Raw genomic sequence first — 15,375 nt, forward strand, 5'->3', positions numbered from 1 at the left:
GTGTGTCCCCAAATGAAAAAGATCATTTGGTGGTTTTCTCGTTTTTCCCAGTTGTTCTGTCCACAAAGTCACTATAGCTGCTGAATTAGTGAAAACAGAGCTTTGACTCTTAGGAGGAAGTTGGAGTTAGAGTCCTGGGAGCCTCTGGTCACTGTATTTTCATCAGTCCGTCAGTACATAACCCTGTTGTGTCGCTTCTGTTTCAAGACACCTGATTAAATAGATATTGCTGACTTATTCACATTGAGCTTATCCGATACATGCATTTTCTCCGTCAGGCACATGGCAGCCTTCTTGTGCTTAGAAGCGGTAGACAGCACTTTCGCACCGTGCGTGGGGGCATTTCAAACGGCAAAAGCATCAACCAAAAAACACATGGATGCAAAAACATGGCACTCAATAGGGTATGAAATGGACATAGCTTTATCGTCTGGGAGCTGGGATGAGACTTATAATAACTTTAAATGGAATATAAGCTATAAAAATATTGAATCGCTATCCTGTATATCTGAAACTCACAATATTGTAAATCAACTATACTTAAAAAAAGAAATTCCCCCCCTTTTTTTGGAGGCACACCTGTGGCCTGTGAAAGTTCCCAGGCCACGGATTGAACCTGAGCCATAGCAGTGGCCACAGTGGATCCTTAACCACTAGGCCACCAGGAACTCGAAGAAATTCCCTTTGAATAAGCTATAAGGATTATTATACAACACAGGAAAAGTAACCAATGTTTTATAATAACTTCCAATAGAATATCTATGAAAATACTTTTTTTTTTTTTTTTTTATGACCACACCTGCGGCATATGGAAGTTTCCAGGCTAGGGGTTGAATCGGAGCTACAGCTGCCGGCCGACACCACAGCCACAGCAACACGGGATCCTTGACCCCCCTGAGTGAGACCAGGGATCAAACTTGCATCTTGATGGACACCATGCTGGTGGATGGCCTCTCACTGCTCATGTTTCTGTCCTTGAAGCCCGACGGCCTTACCTCTGTATCTCCCATTCCATCCGCCCAGCTGGACGTGCCCATCTCTTGCCTCCAGGTGCCCCCCGTGATCAGAGGTGAAATACGTGAGCGTCGTGTTTTTCAACCCATGTTCTTCGATGGCGTTAAGAATGTCCCCTTTACAGAACAATGAAACATGTCAGGGCAGCGTCAATAAAACGGCATCTGCGAATTCAACACAACCCCACTTTCTGAATAGATGTCACTGCTTGCCAGTTAAGAAAAAGGAACCACAGGGAGTTCCCAGGGTGGCTCAGTGGTCACAAACCCGACTAGTAACCGTGAGGACGCAGGTTCGATCCCTGGCCTCACTCAGTGGGTTAAGGAGCCGGTGTTGCCGTGAGCTGTGGTGTAGGTTGCAGACGTGCCTCGGATCCTGCGTTGCTGTGGCTGCGGCGTAAGCCTGAAGCTGCAGCTCCGATTCGACCCCCAGCCTGGGAACTTCCATATGTGGCAGGTGTGGCTCCCCCCCCACAAAAAAAAAGAAAAAAAAAAGAAAAAAGGAACCACAGTCACCAGGAGACCATCAGTATCCATGTAAGCGCCCCGTGGGATGGTAGAGCTATGCTTTCTGACCCTGCAGGATTCTGAATCTTGCTTGCAAAGCCGTCACCAATATAGAAAATAGAAGAAACACGTCAAGCCCGTAGGTCACCCATGGAATGTTTCCAAATGCTCTGTTTGCACGTGTACACATGTCAAAAAAAAAAAAAAAAAGGCGTGTATGCGGAGTTCCCTGGTGGCCTGCCAGTTGGGGATCCGGCGTTGTCACTGCTGTGGCCGGTGTTCAATCCCTGCCTGGGAACTTCTGCATGCCACAGGTGAGGCCCAAAAAAAGTGTGTGCAAGGGGAAATGGTGAGAAAGAGGGATGTGGGAAGTGCCTGTCTACACGGCAGGAAGCCAGAGCCCTGAGCATCTGTGTGTGTTGGCCAAAGGGAGTCAAGACACAGCAGGTGCAGGCAGCTGTCTGTAAACCAAGCAGTCACGTTCCCGCCTGGGGACCCATGGACGTGAAAAACACAGAAAGTAAAGATTTTTCACCCCCCTCCCCCGGGGGCGTGGGCAGCAGTGAAAATGCAGTATTTTGCAAACATTGTGTCATCCGCCCTCCTATTTGGAGGGGTGTTGGCCTCTTCCCCTGGCCCTATGTCGCACCCTGCAGGTCCCAGCATGTGCTATGATAAATTGCAAGGATTTCCACGTCCACGTTTTAAGGGTCACCTCCTCAGAGAAGCTGGTTTCCTGCAGGCTTTCTCGAAGCCATGGAAGAAAAGTGACTTTAGGCCATTGCACAATAGCATTAATGGTCTACTTTGGGGGATGGCTCAGAATGGCTTTTGTTATTTTTAAAAATTTGAGGGGCTGGTCCATGGCATGCGGAAGTTCCCGGGCCAGGGATCAAACCCAAGCCACCGCAGTGACCTGAGCCACTAGTGTCACACACAACGCTGGATCTTTAACCTGCTGCTCCACAGGGGAACTCCCCATGGTGGCTTTAAATCCCAGAGTTTAGAAAGACGAGTTTATGTAAAAGTAGCCTAAGAAATTGGAAAGGCAAGGGGGTGGTTAAAAAAAATGAAGTCATAGCCGTGCAGCAGCATGGAAGGACCTAGAGATTCTCAGAGGAAGTGAAGTGACTCAGCCAGAGAAAGTCAAGTATCACATGAGACCATTTCTAGGTGGAATCTAACATACGCACAAATGACCTTAAAGAACAGAGAAAGACTCCCAGAGAGAACAGACCTGTGGCTGCCAAGGGGGAGTGATCCGTTGGGAGGTGGGGATTAGCAGAGGCGAGGGGTTATATAGAGAATGGATCTAAACCCGCTCCTGCTGGAGAGCACGGGGAACGCTATTCAATATCCTGTGATAAACCATCACGGAAAAGACTGGGAAAAAGGGAGTTCCCGTCGTGGCTCAGCGGTTAGCGAATCCGACTAGGAACCATGAGGTTGCGGGTTCGATCCCTGGGCTTGCTCAGTGGGTGAAGGATCCGGCGTTGCCATGAGCTGTGGTGTAGGTTGCAGATGCGGCTCGGGTCCCGTGTCGCTGTGGCTGTGGTGCAGCCTGGTGGCTGGAGTTCCAATTCGACTCCCAGCCTGGGAATTTCCATAGGTCGCAGGTGCAGCCCTAAAAATAAATAAGTAAATAAATCAATAAAATAAAATAAAATGGGAAAGCCAGAAGGAGCACACGAAGGATATGGAAGACCCTTCTTCTTCTCTGTCTTTCATTCTGGTTCCTGGCGAGACAGCCCACCTGCTGTCACGCTGTCGAGGTGAGGTCAGGAGGGGCCGCGGCGCGGCCGAGCTTCCACTTACCCACAAGGCCGTCCATCTCCTCCACGTTGTCGCCATACAGGCCGTGCTGACTTTTCCCCTGGAACTCTCTGGTGGTCATGAGGGGCACGTGGACGTGGAGCAGGGAAACAAAGAGCAGGAATGGACCAGGCTTATGTCTGCAAGAAGAAGGGAAAGCAGCTTTCACGTGTCGGAGCATCGCCTATGGGCCATGACCTCGAAGCAGAGGCTCCGGTGTTGGAAACCAGTCCGCCCGCGAATGAGGAATCCTCCTTCTTCTTCCTCTTCCTCCTCCCTCTCCTCCTTCTCCTCTTTTGGGGGCGCCCATGAAATGCAGACGTTCTGGGGACAGGGATCGAAGCCAAGCCACAGCAGTGGCCACACCTGATCCTTAACCTGCGGCAGCACCAGGGAACTCCCAAGGTGGGCGTTCCTCAAACGTATCTGCTTGATGCAACCCCACGGATGAAAACGAGGCGCAGACGCTCGGAGGACTCAGCTCCCGTTTCCGACGGGATCGTGTCATTACCGCTGGATGAAGGACAGCGCTTCCCTGCTCAGAAGCCGGGCCGTGCTTTCCAAAGCCATGGGCTGCTCTACCACGTCGTGGTTCCTCATGAGGATGCAGTTCCAGCGGCGGATGAACCCCAAGCTGGCGAACCAGGAGCCGAAGAACAGCAGGACCAGGCTGGCCGCACCCCAGACTAATTTCCAGGGAACGGAGACGAGCCCGAGGGTCTTGCCGGCCGCCACCGTGAGCACCCCCAGCGCCATCATCTGCGTGGAGAGCCAAAGCCGCCCCCCCAGGGCCACGGCCACTTGCGGGGGCCAGCCTGGGTGACATTCGCTGACCAGCGTGAACGGCATGCCATAGAAGTAGTCGAACCCGTGGTTCAGGGGGTGGTGGCAGTGGTCAGTGCGGGATTCACAGTTGACGCCCTGGTGCCATTTTCCTGAAAAGGAAAGCAAGACACTTAAAAAAAAAAAAAACAAAATAAAACAGGCGTTCCCGTCATGGCTCAGTGGTTAATGAATCTGACTAGGAACCATGAGGTTGCAGGTTCGATCCCGGGCCTTGCTCAGTGGGTGAAGGATCCGGCGGGGCCATGAGCTTTGGTGTAGGTTGCAGACGCGGCTCGGATCCTGCGTGGCTGTGGCTGTGGCATAGGCTGGAGGGTACAGCTCCGATTTGATCCCTAGCCCGGGAACCTCCATATGCCATGGGAGTGGCCCTAGAAAAAAGGCAAAAAGACAAAAAAAAATAATGAAATAAATACATAAATAAATAAATAAACAAAACAAAAAAAAGACTTGCAGTTTCCAAGGGGGAATGGGGGGTGGGATGGACAGGGAGTTTGGGGTTCCTACATGCAAAGCCGTATATATAGAATGGATAAACTAGTGTATATAAAACCACCTTGATATGACAAACTCCTCAAGCCTCCCCTCTAATTCGAAAAGATCCGTGCACCCCAATGTCCACAGCAGCACGATGTCCAATAGCCCAGACATGGAAGCCACCGAAATGTCCATCAACAGGAGAAGGGGTAAAGACGTGGTCCATAGTCACAATGGAGTACTACTCAGCCATAAAAAAGAATGGAATCGTGCCATTTGCAGCCACATGGATGCCACTAGAGATTCTCCCAGTAAGGGAAGTCAGTCAGAAAGAGAAAGACAAATATATGATATCACTTTCATGTGGAATCTAAAATACGGCACAGATGATCCTACCTACACAGTAAAAAAGATGCAGGCCTGGAGGACAGGCGTGTGGTTGCCAAGAGGGAGGGGGAGGCAGTGGGCTGGACGGGGAGGTTGGGGTTCGTAGATGCAAACGAGGACATTGAGAATGGAGAAGCCGTGAGGTCCTGCTGGGCAGCACAGGGAACTCTGTCCAGTCTCCTGGGATAGACCCGGATGGAAGAGAATACGAGAAAGGGAATGGACATCTACATATGCCTGGGTCCCTTGCTGGACAGCAGACATGGACGCAACCCTGTACATCAACTATAATAAAAATACAAATTTTAAAAATACCCTTAAGGGGCTCTATCTGAGAGGAATCACCTTCTGAGAATAATTTGGATGTTCCAACGAAAAGGCAACCTTTGAAAGAGAAAAGGAATAATAGAAATTTGAAATAGAAACACACCCAACGGGTTGACAATACTGCCGTGTAAAGGCACCCTTTACGCTTTGTGAATGAACGAATCCACATAAGGATATTGACTTGGGGATTAAAGGTATTGGAGCTTTACCGGAGCCTCTAGCATAAAGAGATTGCAACCCTAGACCATTCTACTATTAAATAATTTTACAAAATGTAATAGTTGTTTTGTTTTTTTTTCTGTCTCTTCTAGGGCCGCACCCTCGGCGTATGGGTCGAATCGGAGCTCTAGCCACAGCAACACCAGATTCAAGCCATGTCTGTGACCTATACCACAGCTCACGGCAACGCCGGATCCTTGCCAAAGGGAGGCCAGGGATCAAACCCGCAACCTCATGGTTCCTAGTCAGATTCGTTAACCACTGTGCCACAGCGGGAACTCTGATTTTGTTTTTTAACTTAAAAAAAAAAGTAGGCGTTCCCATCGTGGCTCAGTGGTTAACGAATCCGACTAGGAACCATGAGGTCGTGGGTTCAATCCCTGGCGTTGCTCAATGGGTTAAGGATCTGGGGTTGCCATGAGCTGTGGTATAGGTCGCAGACACAGGTCGAACCCCGAGTTGCTGTGGCTCTGGCATAGGCCAACAGCTACAGCTCTGACTAGACCCCAGCCTGGGAACCTCCATATGCCATGGGTGCGGCCCTGAAAGGACAAAAAATAAATAAAAATAAAAAATAAAAACATTATTTAACAAAAACAAAAAACATAATGTGTTCCCTGGGGCACAGTAGGTTAAGGATGGGGCATCATCACTGCTGTGGCTCTGGTCGATGCTGTGGCACAGGTTCAATCCCTGGCCCAGGAACTTCCACGTGCCATGCCCGTGGGGAAAAGAAAAAAACTTTATAAGGTAAGTTGGCTCTTCAACAACCCAGGACAGAGCAGAAGTAGCAGGCTTCCTCCACTAACTGCTGCACAAAACCCCCTCAGAGGTATTTTTTTCTGAAGGCAATAACTTTGACTGCCCTAGAGGGAGCACAGGAGAAAAACCGTGTCTCACATTCCCAAGAAGATCCAGGCATTGCGTTGTCTGTGGCACGTTCTGTTAATTCCTTGTGCCGCAAACCCTCAGCCAGCTCACCTGCCTGCTGCAGAACAGCCCAGAACAGGCTCTGACCTGCGATTTGCCCCAAATGCCAAGTGGAGAAGTGAAACCAGGTCCCCCTCCCCCTCCCCCACTCACCAGCCATCTCCAGAACCTGTAGGAACCTGTGCTTGCAGGGATCTATGTACCCTTTCCTGTTTAAGGAAACAAAAACACTGGGGTGGGGTGAGGATTGTGGAGAAGAAAATGCAACGGAAGGACCTCCCACCTGCAAAGTTTTCTGCCCTTTGATTTTTTCTTTCTTTCTTTCTTTTTATTTTTTTTTTTAAGGGCTGCACCTGCGGCATATGGAGGTTCCCGGGCTAGGGGGCGAATCAGAGCTGCAGCTGCCGGTCTACACCACAGCCACAGCAACTGGGAATCCAAGCCACATCTTCAACTCACACCACAGCTCACGGCAATGCTGGATCCTTAACCCACTGAGCGGGGCCATGGATAAAACCCTCAGACCACGTGGGGTCCTTAACCTGCTGAGCCACAATGGGAACTCTCTGTTTGATTTTTTTTTTTTTGCCTCAGGGTTTTCAGATGGGGTGTGGCCATTGAGGGAAAGATAACCCCAGGAAATTTGGGGCCAATCCCAAGAGGACATTGATTTGTCCAGAGAAGGAAAGAACCTAATGCACAAGAGTTTGAACAAAAATGACTCTTCAGGAGTTCCCCTGGTGGCTCAGGGGGTTCAATTCCTGACCTCCTTCAGTGGGTTAAGGTGCCCAGTTGCCACAAGCTGCAGTGTAGGTTGCAGGTGTGACTTGGATCTGGCGTCGCTATGACTGGTGTAGGCCAGCAGCTGTAGCTCGGACTCAACGCCTAGCCTGGGAACTTCCATATGCTGCAGGTGTGGCCCTAAAAAGAAATAAAAATTTTAAAAATTAAAAAAAAAAAAACGAACACCAAATGAGTCTTCAAGGACAAGTCTCCAACCAAGAGGAATCAGGGGGATCAGGTGCCAAATTTGGGTTCTTTTTTTTTGGGGGGGGTGGCGGCACCCAAGGCATATGGAGGTTCCCAGGCTAGGGGTGGAATTGGAGCTGCAGCTGCCAGCCTACACCACAGCCACAGCAATGCCAGATCCGAGCAGCATCTGCAACCTACACCACAGCTCACTGTAACGCTGGATCCTTAACCCACTGAGCGAGGGCAGGGATCACACCCACAACCTCGTGGTTCCGAGTTGGATTTGTTTCCACTCCGCCAGGGCGGGAACTCCAAATTTGGGCTCTGAGGCAGAACCCCCATCCCCGCGCGCCCCACAGGAACTCAGGTGCTTCTGATCCCCAAACTTCCCCATCACAGAAGGACTGGGCGTCACCATGTGCGCACCGATGAGGCCTGTGGCGTAGCCTTGCCGCTGCAGGATCCTGGCAAAGGTGGTCTCATTCTGGGGGAGTCCGCCTGAGCCCCCATTCCACCGCAGGGCGCGGTACCCGTGGGTGGCATCCATGCCTGGGGAGCGGAGGAGAGAGGCAGCTGTGGTTTCCCGAGAGGTTCGCCCCCCAGGACCCTGCCCCCCTGCCCAAGCACGCTCTGCCGTGCTGCAGTGGGTCTGGGTTGTCACAAGTTGGGGAGACCACTGTCCAGCGGGAGGAAACCCCCTAACAGGGCACAGGCGGGCCCGACGCAGCGCCTTTCCACCGACCTGATCTGAGCGCGTGTCTGCCCGTGAGGAAGGCGGCCCGGCTGGGGGTGCAGACGGGGGCGGCCGCCAGGTGCTGGGTGAGCCTCACGCCTTCCTCCGCAAGCCGGTCGATATTCGGCGTCCTGAGCAAGGCGCACAGACGTCACGGTGACACACAGCGACACAGAAGTCACGGTCGGGGGCGGGGAGGGGGGGCGCGTGGCTCGTGGGGCCGTGTGAGCCGACGCGTGCGCTTAGGCGCGTCCCCGCGCTGAAAGGCTCTGGGACAGATTGCGTCCCTATTATTTTTAGGGACTTTTCTAGGCTTTATAGTTACTTGAGTTGTGTCCCCTGTGGGGCCGCTGGACGCACCCCCCCAAAAGCTTGGTTCAGAGGGGCCGGCTGATGATCCATCACACACACGCACGCACGCGCACGCACACACACACTCACACACGCACATACCCCCCAAAAGGCTTTTGAGAGACTTCCTGGTCACCCAAGGAGGTTGCTTTCCGGGGAGAGCACGACGGGCTCCCACAAGGTGAGATGGCGAGAGAGCTGGACAGGAGAGTGGCCTGGGGTTTCCCTGGGGTGCGGGCGCAGGGCCAGGATGAGGGGTCCCGCCCAGCAGGGGCTGCTGTGCTTTGAATTTCCCACGAGCCCCAGAGGAAGGAGCAGCAGGCTTTCTTATCAGCTTGTCCAGAGGGACCACCCAGGAACAAGGCGGTGAAGTTAGGTCCCAAAGCCGGCAGCAGTGAGACGCCAAGAAGCCGAGGGGATAGTCTCCCAAGCAGGAGCCCCAACATCATTGGGCTCCCACCCGCAAGAAAGGCCACCCGGTGACTCCCACGGGGCAGTAGCTCTCCCCAACTTCCGAGGTGGGTTTTTAGCGTCAAAAGCTTCAGAATTGAATTAGGTCCCACTGGCCTAATTTTTTTTTAACCTTTTTTTTTTTTTTGCTTTTTTGCGTTTTAGGGCCTCACCTGTGGCATATGCAAGTTCCCAGGCTAGGGGTCAAATGGGAGCTACAGCTGCCGGTCTACACCACAGCCACAGCCACCTGGAACGGAACAGCGTCTGTGACCTAAGCCGCAGCGTGTGCCAACGCGGGACCCTTCACCCACTGTGAGAGACCAGGGATGGAACTCGCAACCTCGTGGTTACCAATCGGATTCGTTAACCACGGAGCCAGGACGGGGGAACCACTTGTCAGGTTCTTAACACACACAAACCCGCGTGAGCACACACACACCCCACCCGCAGCCCCAGCCCAGGGTACCTCAGTGTGTCGTTCCCATAGCAACCGAGATCCCCGATGCCCAGATCGTCCGCCATGATCAGCAGAATATTTGGTTTAAAGGCGGGACCTGCTTTGGATGCGCAAGTCGGCAGAAGCAAACACACAGTGAGTAGACCGGGCAACGAGTCCCTGGAGAGAAAAACAAAAAGGGGGAGGGGGTCCTCATTTGGGATGAAAAGTCGGCCTTTCAAGCCGGATTTTGGGATTAGCCTCTCTCCCGCTCTGGGTCTCTTTGTCCCAAGGGCTGGCGTAAGAACGCGCGCCGCAGAAAACTTGGAACGGCCAGTTTTGTGTTTTGAAAGTCACAGTCGGCCAAAATTCGGAATGAAGCCACTTGAGTTAAGTCCTCACTGAGGCACGGGCTGCGACAGGCAGTGCCCGTTTTTCCGGGTGTCCTGAACGCGCCTTACGCCCCCGGAGCCCCGGCGCCGCCACGGGGGAGGCGGGCCCGGGTCGGAGCAGAGGGAGGCCTACATTTTTAAAGAATACGCGTGGGAGGACAAGGACGCTAGACAGGACGCGGCGAGGGCACAGCTGTTTGGACCAAACGGTCACAGCTCGGACTTGAAAGGCCCGTGACTCGCGAGGGCTGGGGCCCCGCGCCGGTGCGTCACGGAGGTTTGGGGCGGCCCCGGGGGTGGGTCCCTGGCTCTCCCAGTCCCGTCACCTGGAGGGACGCGGGCCCGAGGCGCCCCGATCCCGGTTTCCGGGCTGGAAGCTCCAGGGGGTCCCGGGGCCGCCAGCAGGGCTGCCCCGTGCGCCCGCAGTCCGGAGACTGGGGTGGGGGGTGGTCTCCTGCGCTCTTGGGATGGGGTCCCGCACTGGGGTGGGGACAGGTCGTGGCCGGAGAGCGGGAGGTGGCTCGGTGGAGCTGGGGGTGAGGGTAGCGTGTGCACAGGACAGGACAGGGTTATTTTTGTTTTGCCGGGAAGCGAGTGTTTCCAGGCTGCAGGCCGCGCACGGGCTGGAGGGCCGGGGGCGGGGCGGGGCGGGGCGAAAAAGCATTGGAAGGAGGACGTAGTGGCGTTTCCGGGCGGTACCGAGGAGGGGGCCACGTGGGTTCGGACATGGCGCGTCTTAGTGCGTGGGGGAGGGGACACGGCCGCCCCCGGGACTCGGGGACGGGGAGGTTGCACGGGAAGTGCTTGGAGAGCCGGGGAGGGGCTCGGCCGCGCTCTGCCGGGGCGTGGCCTGCCAGGTCCCCTTCCTCCTCGCGGCCCTTCCCCTTCCTCCATAGGCCGTGTTCCCTTTCTACTCCTCGCTTCCCCCAGCCCCCTGTTTCGTTGGGGGAGTACTAACCCACCCAGAGCTTTCGCCCCGAGTGTGTCCAGGGCAGAGACCCGATCTCCAGCAGCGTTTGGTGACACCAAGGCGCACGCACAGCCGGGCCTTCCCGGGGGCCCACGCTCGCTCTGGAGCTCCTCCCCCCCAACTCCGCTCCCCCAGTCCCCTGATCGAGTGGGGACCGTGTCCCAGGGTCCCGCGCACCTCGCGGCGGGCGCAGCGCGTCTCCTTGGAGCGGTGGGTCCCATGGCTGTGCGCGGCCCGGAGCGCCGGACCTTGCCCCGAGAGCCGGACCTTGCCCCGAGAGCCCTGTGTCCCGGACCCGCCCAGGGACTTGCGCGGCGATCGGGGGTGTGGAGGGACCTCCCTCTCTGATCCGCTTAAACTCCTGGGGCCTCCGGGGAACGGATCTGGCGCACAGGTTTCCCCGGGCGGGCACTCGCCGGCGGGCACTCCCAGGAGAGTGGGGCCCAGGAAGGGCTGATTAATCCCGCTTGGCCGGGGCGCGTAAGCCCCCTCTCTTCACTCCCCGCCGCGCCGCGCCCCGCCCCGGGGCAGCTCCCTCTCTCCGTCTCACGGAGGAAGCGTTTTCGGACCTGCTTCCTGCAAACTGGCAACCGGGAAGACAATTCAGATTCTAGAGGGTCCAGGATGCCAGGCTTCTAATCTGTGGTTCAAGAGAGGGGCGTTTAAAAATGAGCTAGCCTAGTTGGACCCTTCCCCGGGGCTCTGGGGAGGTGGGGGAGGGCCGCCCTGCCTGGCGGGCTCGGGTCCCCTTAGCAGCTCACCCGTTCTTTTTTTTTGACTTTTCTCATTTCTGCAGTTCTACCACATGGTCACGTGGAATCTGTGCTGACCAAAAGCCTAGGGCAGAGGAGAGGGGACTGCGCGGCCTTAAGACTAACCCCGAGGCCGAGGCGTTCCCATTGCGGCTCAGAGGTAATGAACCAGACTAGTTCCACGCGGAAGCGGGTTGGATGCCTGGCCTCGCTCAGTGGGTTAAGGATTTGGCGTTGCCGTGGCTGTGGTTCAGGCCAGCAGCACCCCTAGCTTGGGAACCTCCGTATGCCAAGGGTGTGGCCCTAAGACGACACACACACCCCCCCCCCCTAATCCTGAGAGTGTTGAAAACCCAGAGCCCTGAACCCCTCCACCCAAATTCACTGCATTTGGAATCTTCAGCAGGAGGGCTGGAGATTCTTTTGGAGCAAAGACCTTTGCTTTTTTCTTGGCAAGTTCAAGTGGTTTATTTTTTTTTTTTTGCAGTGATGCATTTAGCAGCATTCGTGCTTGGGCATCTGTATCGCTTCTCTCTTTGTCCTGGGTTATGGATCCTTTGAGAGGAGCCTTTCCAGTGCAGGACCTTACAGCCCGGGGTTCTGAACTTAAGCAGATACTGAACAGCTAGAGAGCTTTGAGGCTTGGAGGGAGGGCAGGAAGCTGGTGTCCAGATGTAGGTCCACATGAAGGGTGGTGAGGAGTCCCCGATGTGGCTCAGCGTGTTAAGAACCTGGCATAGTGTCCGTGAGGATGTGGGTTCGATCCCTGGCCTCGCTCAGTGGGTTAAGGATCCGGTGTTGCTGCGAGCTCTGGGGTAGGTCATAGATGCAGCTCAGATCTGGCGTGGCTGTGGCTGTGGTGTAGGCCGGCAGCTGCTGCTCCAGTTCAGCCCCTGGCCTGGGAACTTCCATATGCTGCAGGTGAAGCCCTAAAAAGAAAACAAACAAGAAAAAAAAGTGGGGTCCAGATTTGATCTTTGAAGAAATTCTGCATTGGAAGGAAGAAAACAAATAAGAAAAAAAGAGTTGGGTCCAGATTTGATCTTTGAAGACATTCAGCCTTGGAAGGGAGATTTCCCCAAATGTGCCATACAGGAGGCTGGCGGACACTCAGACAAAGCCTGCCAACAAAACTCATGCCCGCATGAGCCTTTAGGAAGAGGGATGGGGCCAGGGAGCCAGTGGCTCCAGAAGTACTATTTGGGGGAATTTGTGTAAGCAGTTAAGAATGAACCAGACAGGGGTTTTTGGACAGACGAGAGCCATTTCTGGTCCAAGCCTGGTCCCCATGCTTGCTCTTCAACAGGTCTCAGTAATTAGCGACCTTAAAGAGCCAAAGAACAAACTTCTCAGGCGAGAGAATAAGAGCAAAAGTAAGAAATCAGTGGAAAGGACTCCTCGATGTTTCTTGGGCTGTTGTGCAGCATTTAACGACCCCCCTGCCCCGCCCCGGGAGCTCAACCACCAAATCAGCTGGAATCTAAAGGTGACAGTGGTGACCCTTTCTGACCCTTGTGATTTAGTCCACTAAAGAAAGCTTGGACTCCATGGACCTTTGCCCCAATTCTATGCTGAATTCTCCTTGGCTCAGGCCCCTTCATGAATATGCACACACCATGTGAGCCCCCTCATGAATATGCATACACCACCATGGCCCTTCAGGAATATGTATGTACCCTTAGCTCTAAACTTACCCAGTTTTTCTGTTGGGGAGGCCCTGCTTTAGGGAAGGTTCCCTGGTGTTCTTTGTACTTACGAGAAATCATACACCCTAATCTCATGTTTTTGGCTTGGTCATGTCTCCACGCAACCACGAAAAAGAGTTTTCTGCAGTACGAGTCCTGTGGCTCTGAGTTCACTTTAGAAGAGTCTAGTGGCTTCACAGTATCAGTGACCAGTGTGGACGGGGCTGCACAGGGAGGTGACAGAGCACAGCTCATGCTGAATGCCTCAGGGATGACTTGGCGGGCCCAGGACACAGGGTACAGCTGGCCGAAAACTCTGGTTTGGTGTTGGATAAACCATGGGTGTGGGGTAAGAGCTGGGGTCCCCAGGGGGTGGAGGGGGAGGGATGCACGCCTGGTCACCAAGTCTTTCTTTACCCCCAAGGGGAACTGACTTGGGGCAGAATTAGCCTGAGGGATTTGGCTGTGGTTGTTGGATGTAAGCAGCCTCTTCTGCTGGAGGCTGGAATTTCTCCATCCATCATCTGTGATGGGATGGGTTTAGGGGAGGGTGCTTGTGGCTGTAAGAACATGGGGTGGCTGTTGCCCCAGGCTTGCAGAGAGGGAGTTTTTGGGATCTGGAGACAGAAAGAACTCTTGGGAGGCAAACCCTTACCCCGCCAGCAGAAGATGTATTTTGAACTGGACTGTGTCCCCAGAATTCAGACACTGAAGCCCTAAACACAGGACCTCGGATTGTGATGTATTTGGAGCCTTTCAAGAGGGGATGGAGGTAAATGAGGTCACGAGGGCGGGGGGTCCTGATCCCCCAGGACGGGGGTCCTTAGAAGAAGAGGAGGTCAGGACACAGACACACACAGAGGGACAGCTCTGAGAGGACACAGGGAGGAGACAGCCGTCGACACGCCCAGGAGACATGCCAGCCCTACAGACTCTTGACCACAGATGTCCAGCCTCTGGGACTGGAGATAGTGTCTGATGGTTAAACTGCCAATTGCTGGGAGCTGGAAACTGCCCACATGTCTGAGGATGGATGATGGATGGACGGATGATGGATGGATGGATGGATGATGGATCAATGATGGATGGATGATGGATGGATGGATGGATGGATAATGGATGGATGGATGGTGAATGGATGGATGATGGATGGATAGATGGATGGATGGATGATGGATCAATGATGGATGGATGGATAATGGACAGATGATGGATGGATAGATGGATGGATGATGGATGGGTAGATGGATGGATGATGGATGGATGGATAATGGATGGATGGATGGTGAATGGATGATGGATGGATGGGTGGATAATGGATGGATGGATGGTAAATGGATGGATAGATGGATGGATGGATAATGGATGGATGGATGGTGGATGGATGGATGGCTGATGGATGGATGATGGGTGGATGATGGATGGATGGTGAATAGATGGATAGATGGATGGATGGATAATGGATGGATGGATGATGGATGGATGGATGGATGGTGGATGGATGGATGATGGGTGGATGGATGGATGGATGGATGATGGATGGATGGTGGATGGATGGATGATGGGTGGATGGATGGATGGTGGATGGATGGATGATGGATGGATGGGTTCATTACCACTGAGCCACGATGGGAACTCCAGGCAAAGAATACATTTAACCGGAGAAATGAGAAAATGGGTAAACACAGGAAAACCACCAAGCAGGACAAAAGAGTCATTTCTCCCTTCAACAAAGTCAAAGACCTTCGGTTCCTCCTCAGGGCTGAGAGATGACGTTTCAGAGCCATGGCCTGGAGCTGTTTGGCAGACACTGAAAGACTGAAGACGTTACCTGCATGCTGCCCACCTGCACGGAGATCCCGGACCCACTGGAACCAGAAGGTGGGTGGCGCTGACTCCTCCCCACCCGGCCATCAGAAGAGAGTCCCTGAGCTGATCACATCCCCCACACCCTCTCTTCTGCATGGTACCCTTTTCCTCTTTTCCTTGTATCATCTCCTAGCAAAACTTGGGGAGTGGAGGGTTGGGACATGAGTCTACCTTCTCCCCAGGACTGCCGGCTTCCTCAATAAAGCCGTCTTTCCTTTCATCCCACACTTATCTCCCAGTATGGGAT

At 53.9% G+C, this 15,375-nt stretch overlaps 1 protein-coding gene and 1 long non-coding RNA gene across 5 annotated transcripts in view; one reads left to right on the forward strand and one right to left on the reverse strand.

Annotated features, from left to right (window-relative positions):
- Positions 1 to 11,295, reverse strand: part of ARSD (arylsulfatase D) — a 25,429-nt gene extending 14,134 nt beyond the window's left edge. For 2 of the 4 annotated variants that reach the window (XM_047764135.1, XM_047764132.1), the window contains exons 1-7: positions 10,179 to 10,531; positions 9,491 to 9,640; positions 8,230 to 8,351; positions 7,914 to 8,036; positions 3,844 to 4,267; positions 3,336 to 3,472; positions 996 to 1,130 (exon numbers count right to left, since the gene is read on the reverse strand). In XM_047764135.1, the coding sequence (XP_047620091.1) occupies positions 996 to 1,130; positions 3,336 to 3,472; positions 3,844 to 4,267; positions 7,914 to 8,036; positions 8,230 to 8,351; positions 9,491 to 9,640; positions 10,179 to 10,516 (1,429 nt within the window). In that variant the 5' untranslated portion in view covers positions 10,517 to 10,531. Of the gene's footprint in view, positions 1 to 995; positions 1,131 to 3,335; positions 3,473 to 3,843; positions 4,268 to 7,913; positions 8,037 to 8,229; positions 8,352 to 9,490; positions 9,641 to 9,985; positions 10,078 to 10,178; positions 10,532 to 10,999 lie in introns of those variants that run through there. The other 2 variants (XM_047764133.1, XM_047764134.1) reach the window with 2 other exon arrangements.
- On the forward strand, positions 9,439 to 15,353 carry LOC125117949 (uncharacterized). The gene is made up of 3 exons (XR_007132783.1): positions 9,439 to 9,616; positions 11,619 to 11,734; positions 15,020 to 15,353. It is a non-coding gene; the product is annotated as an uncharacterized LOC125117949 (long non-coding RNA).
- Positions 15,354 to 15,375: the final 22 nt, after the last annotated feature.

The sequence above is a fragment of the Phacochoerus africanus genome, chromosome X (genome assembly GCF_016906955.1).
Source record: "Phacochoerus africanus isolate WHEZ1 chromosome X, ROS_Pafr_v1, whole genome shotgun sequence".
Classification (NCBI taxonomy): domain Eukaryota; kingdom Metazoa; phylum Chordata; class Mammalia; order Artiodactyla; family Suidae; genus Phacochoerus; species Phacochoerus africanus.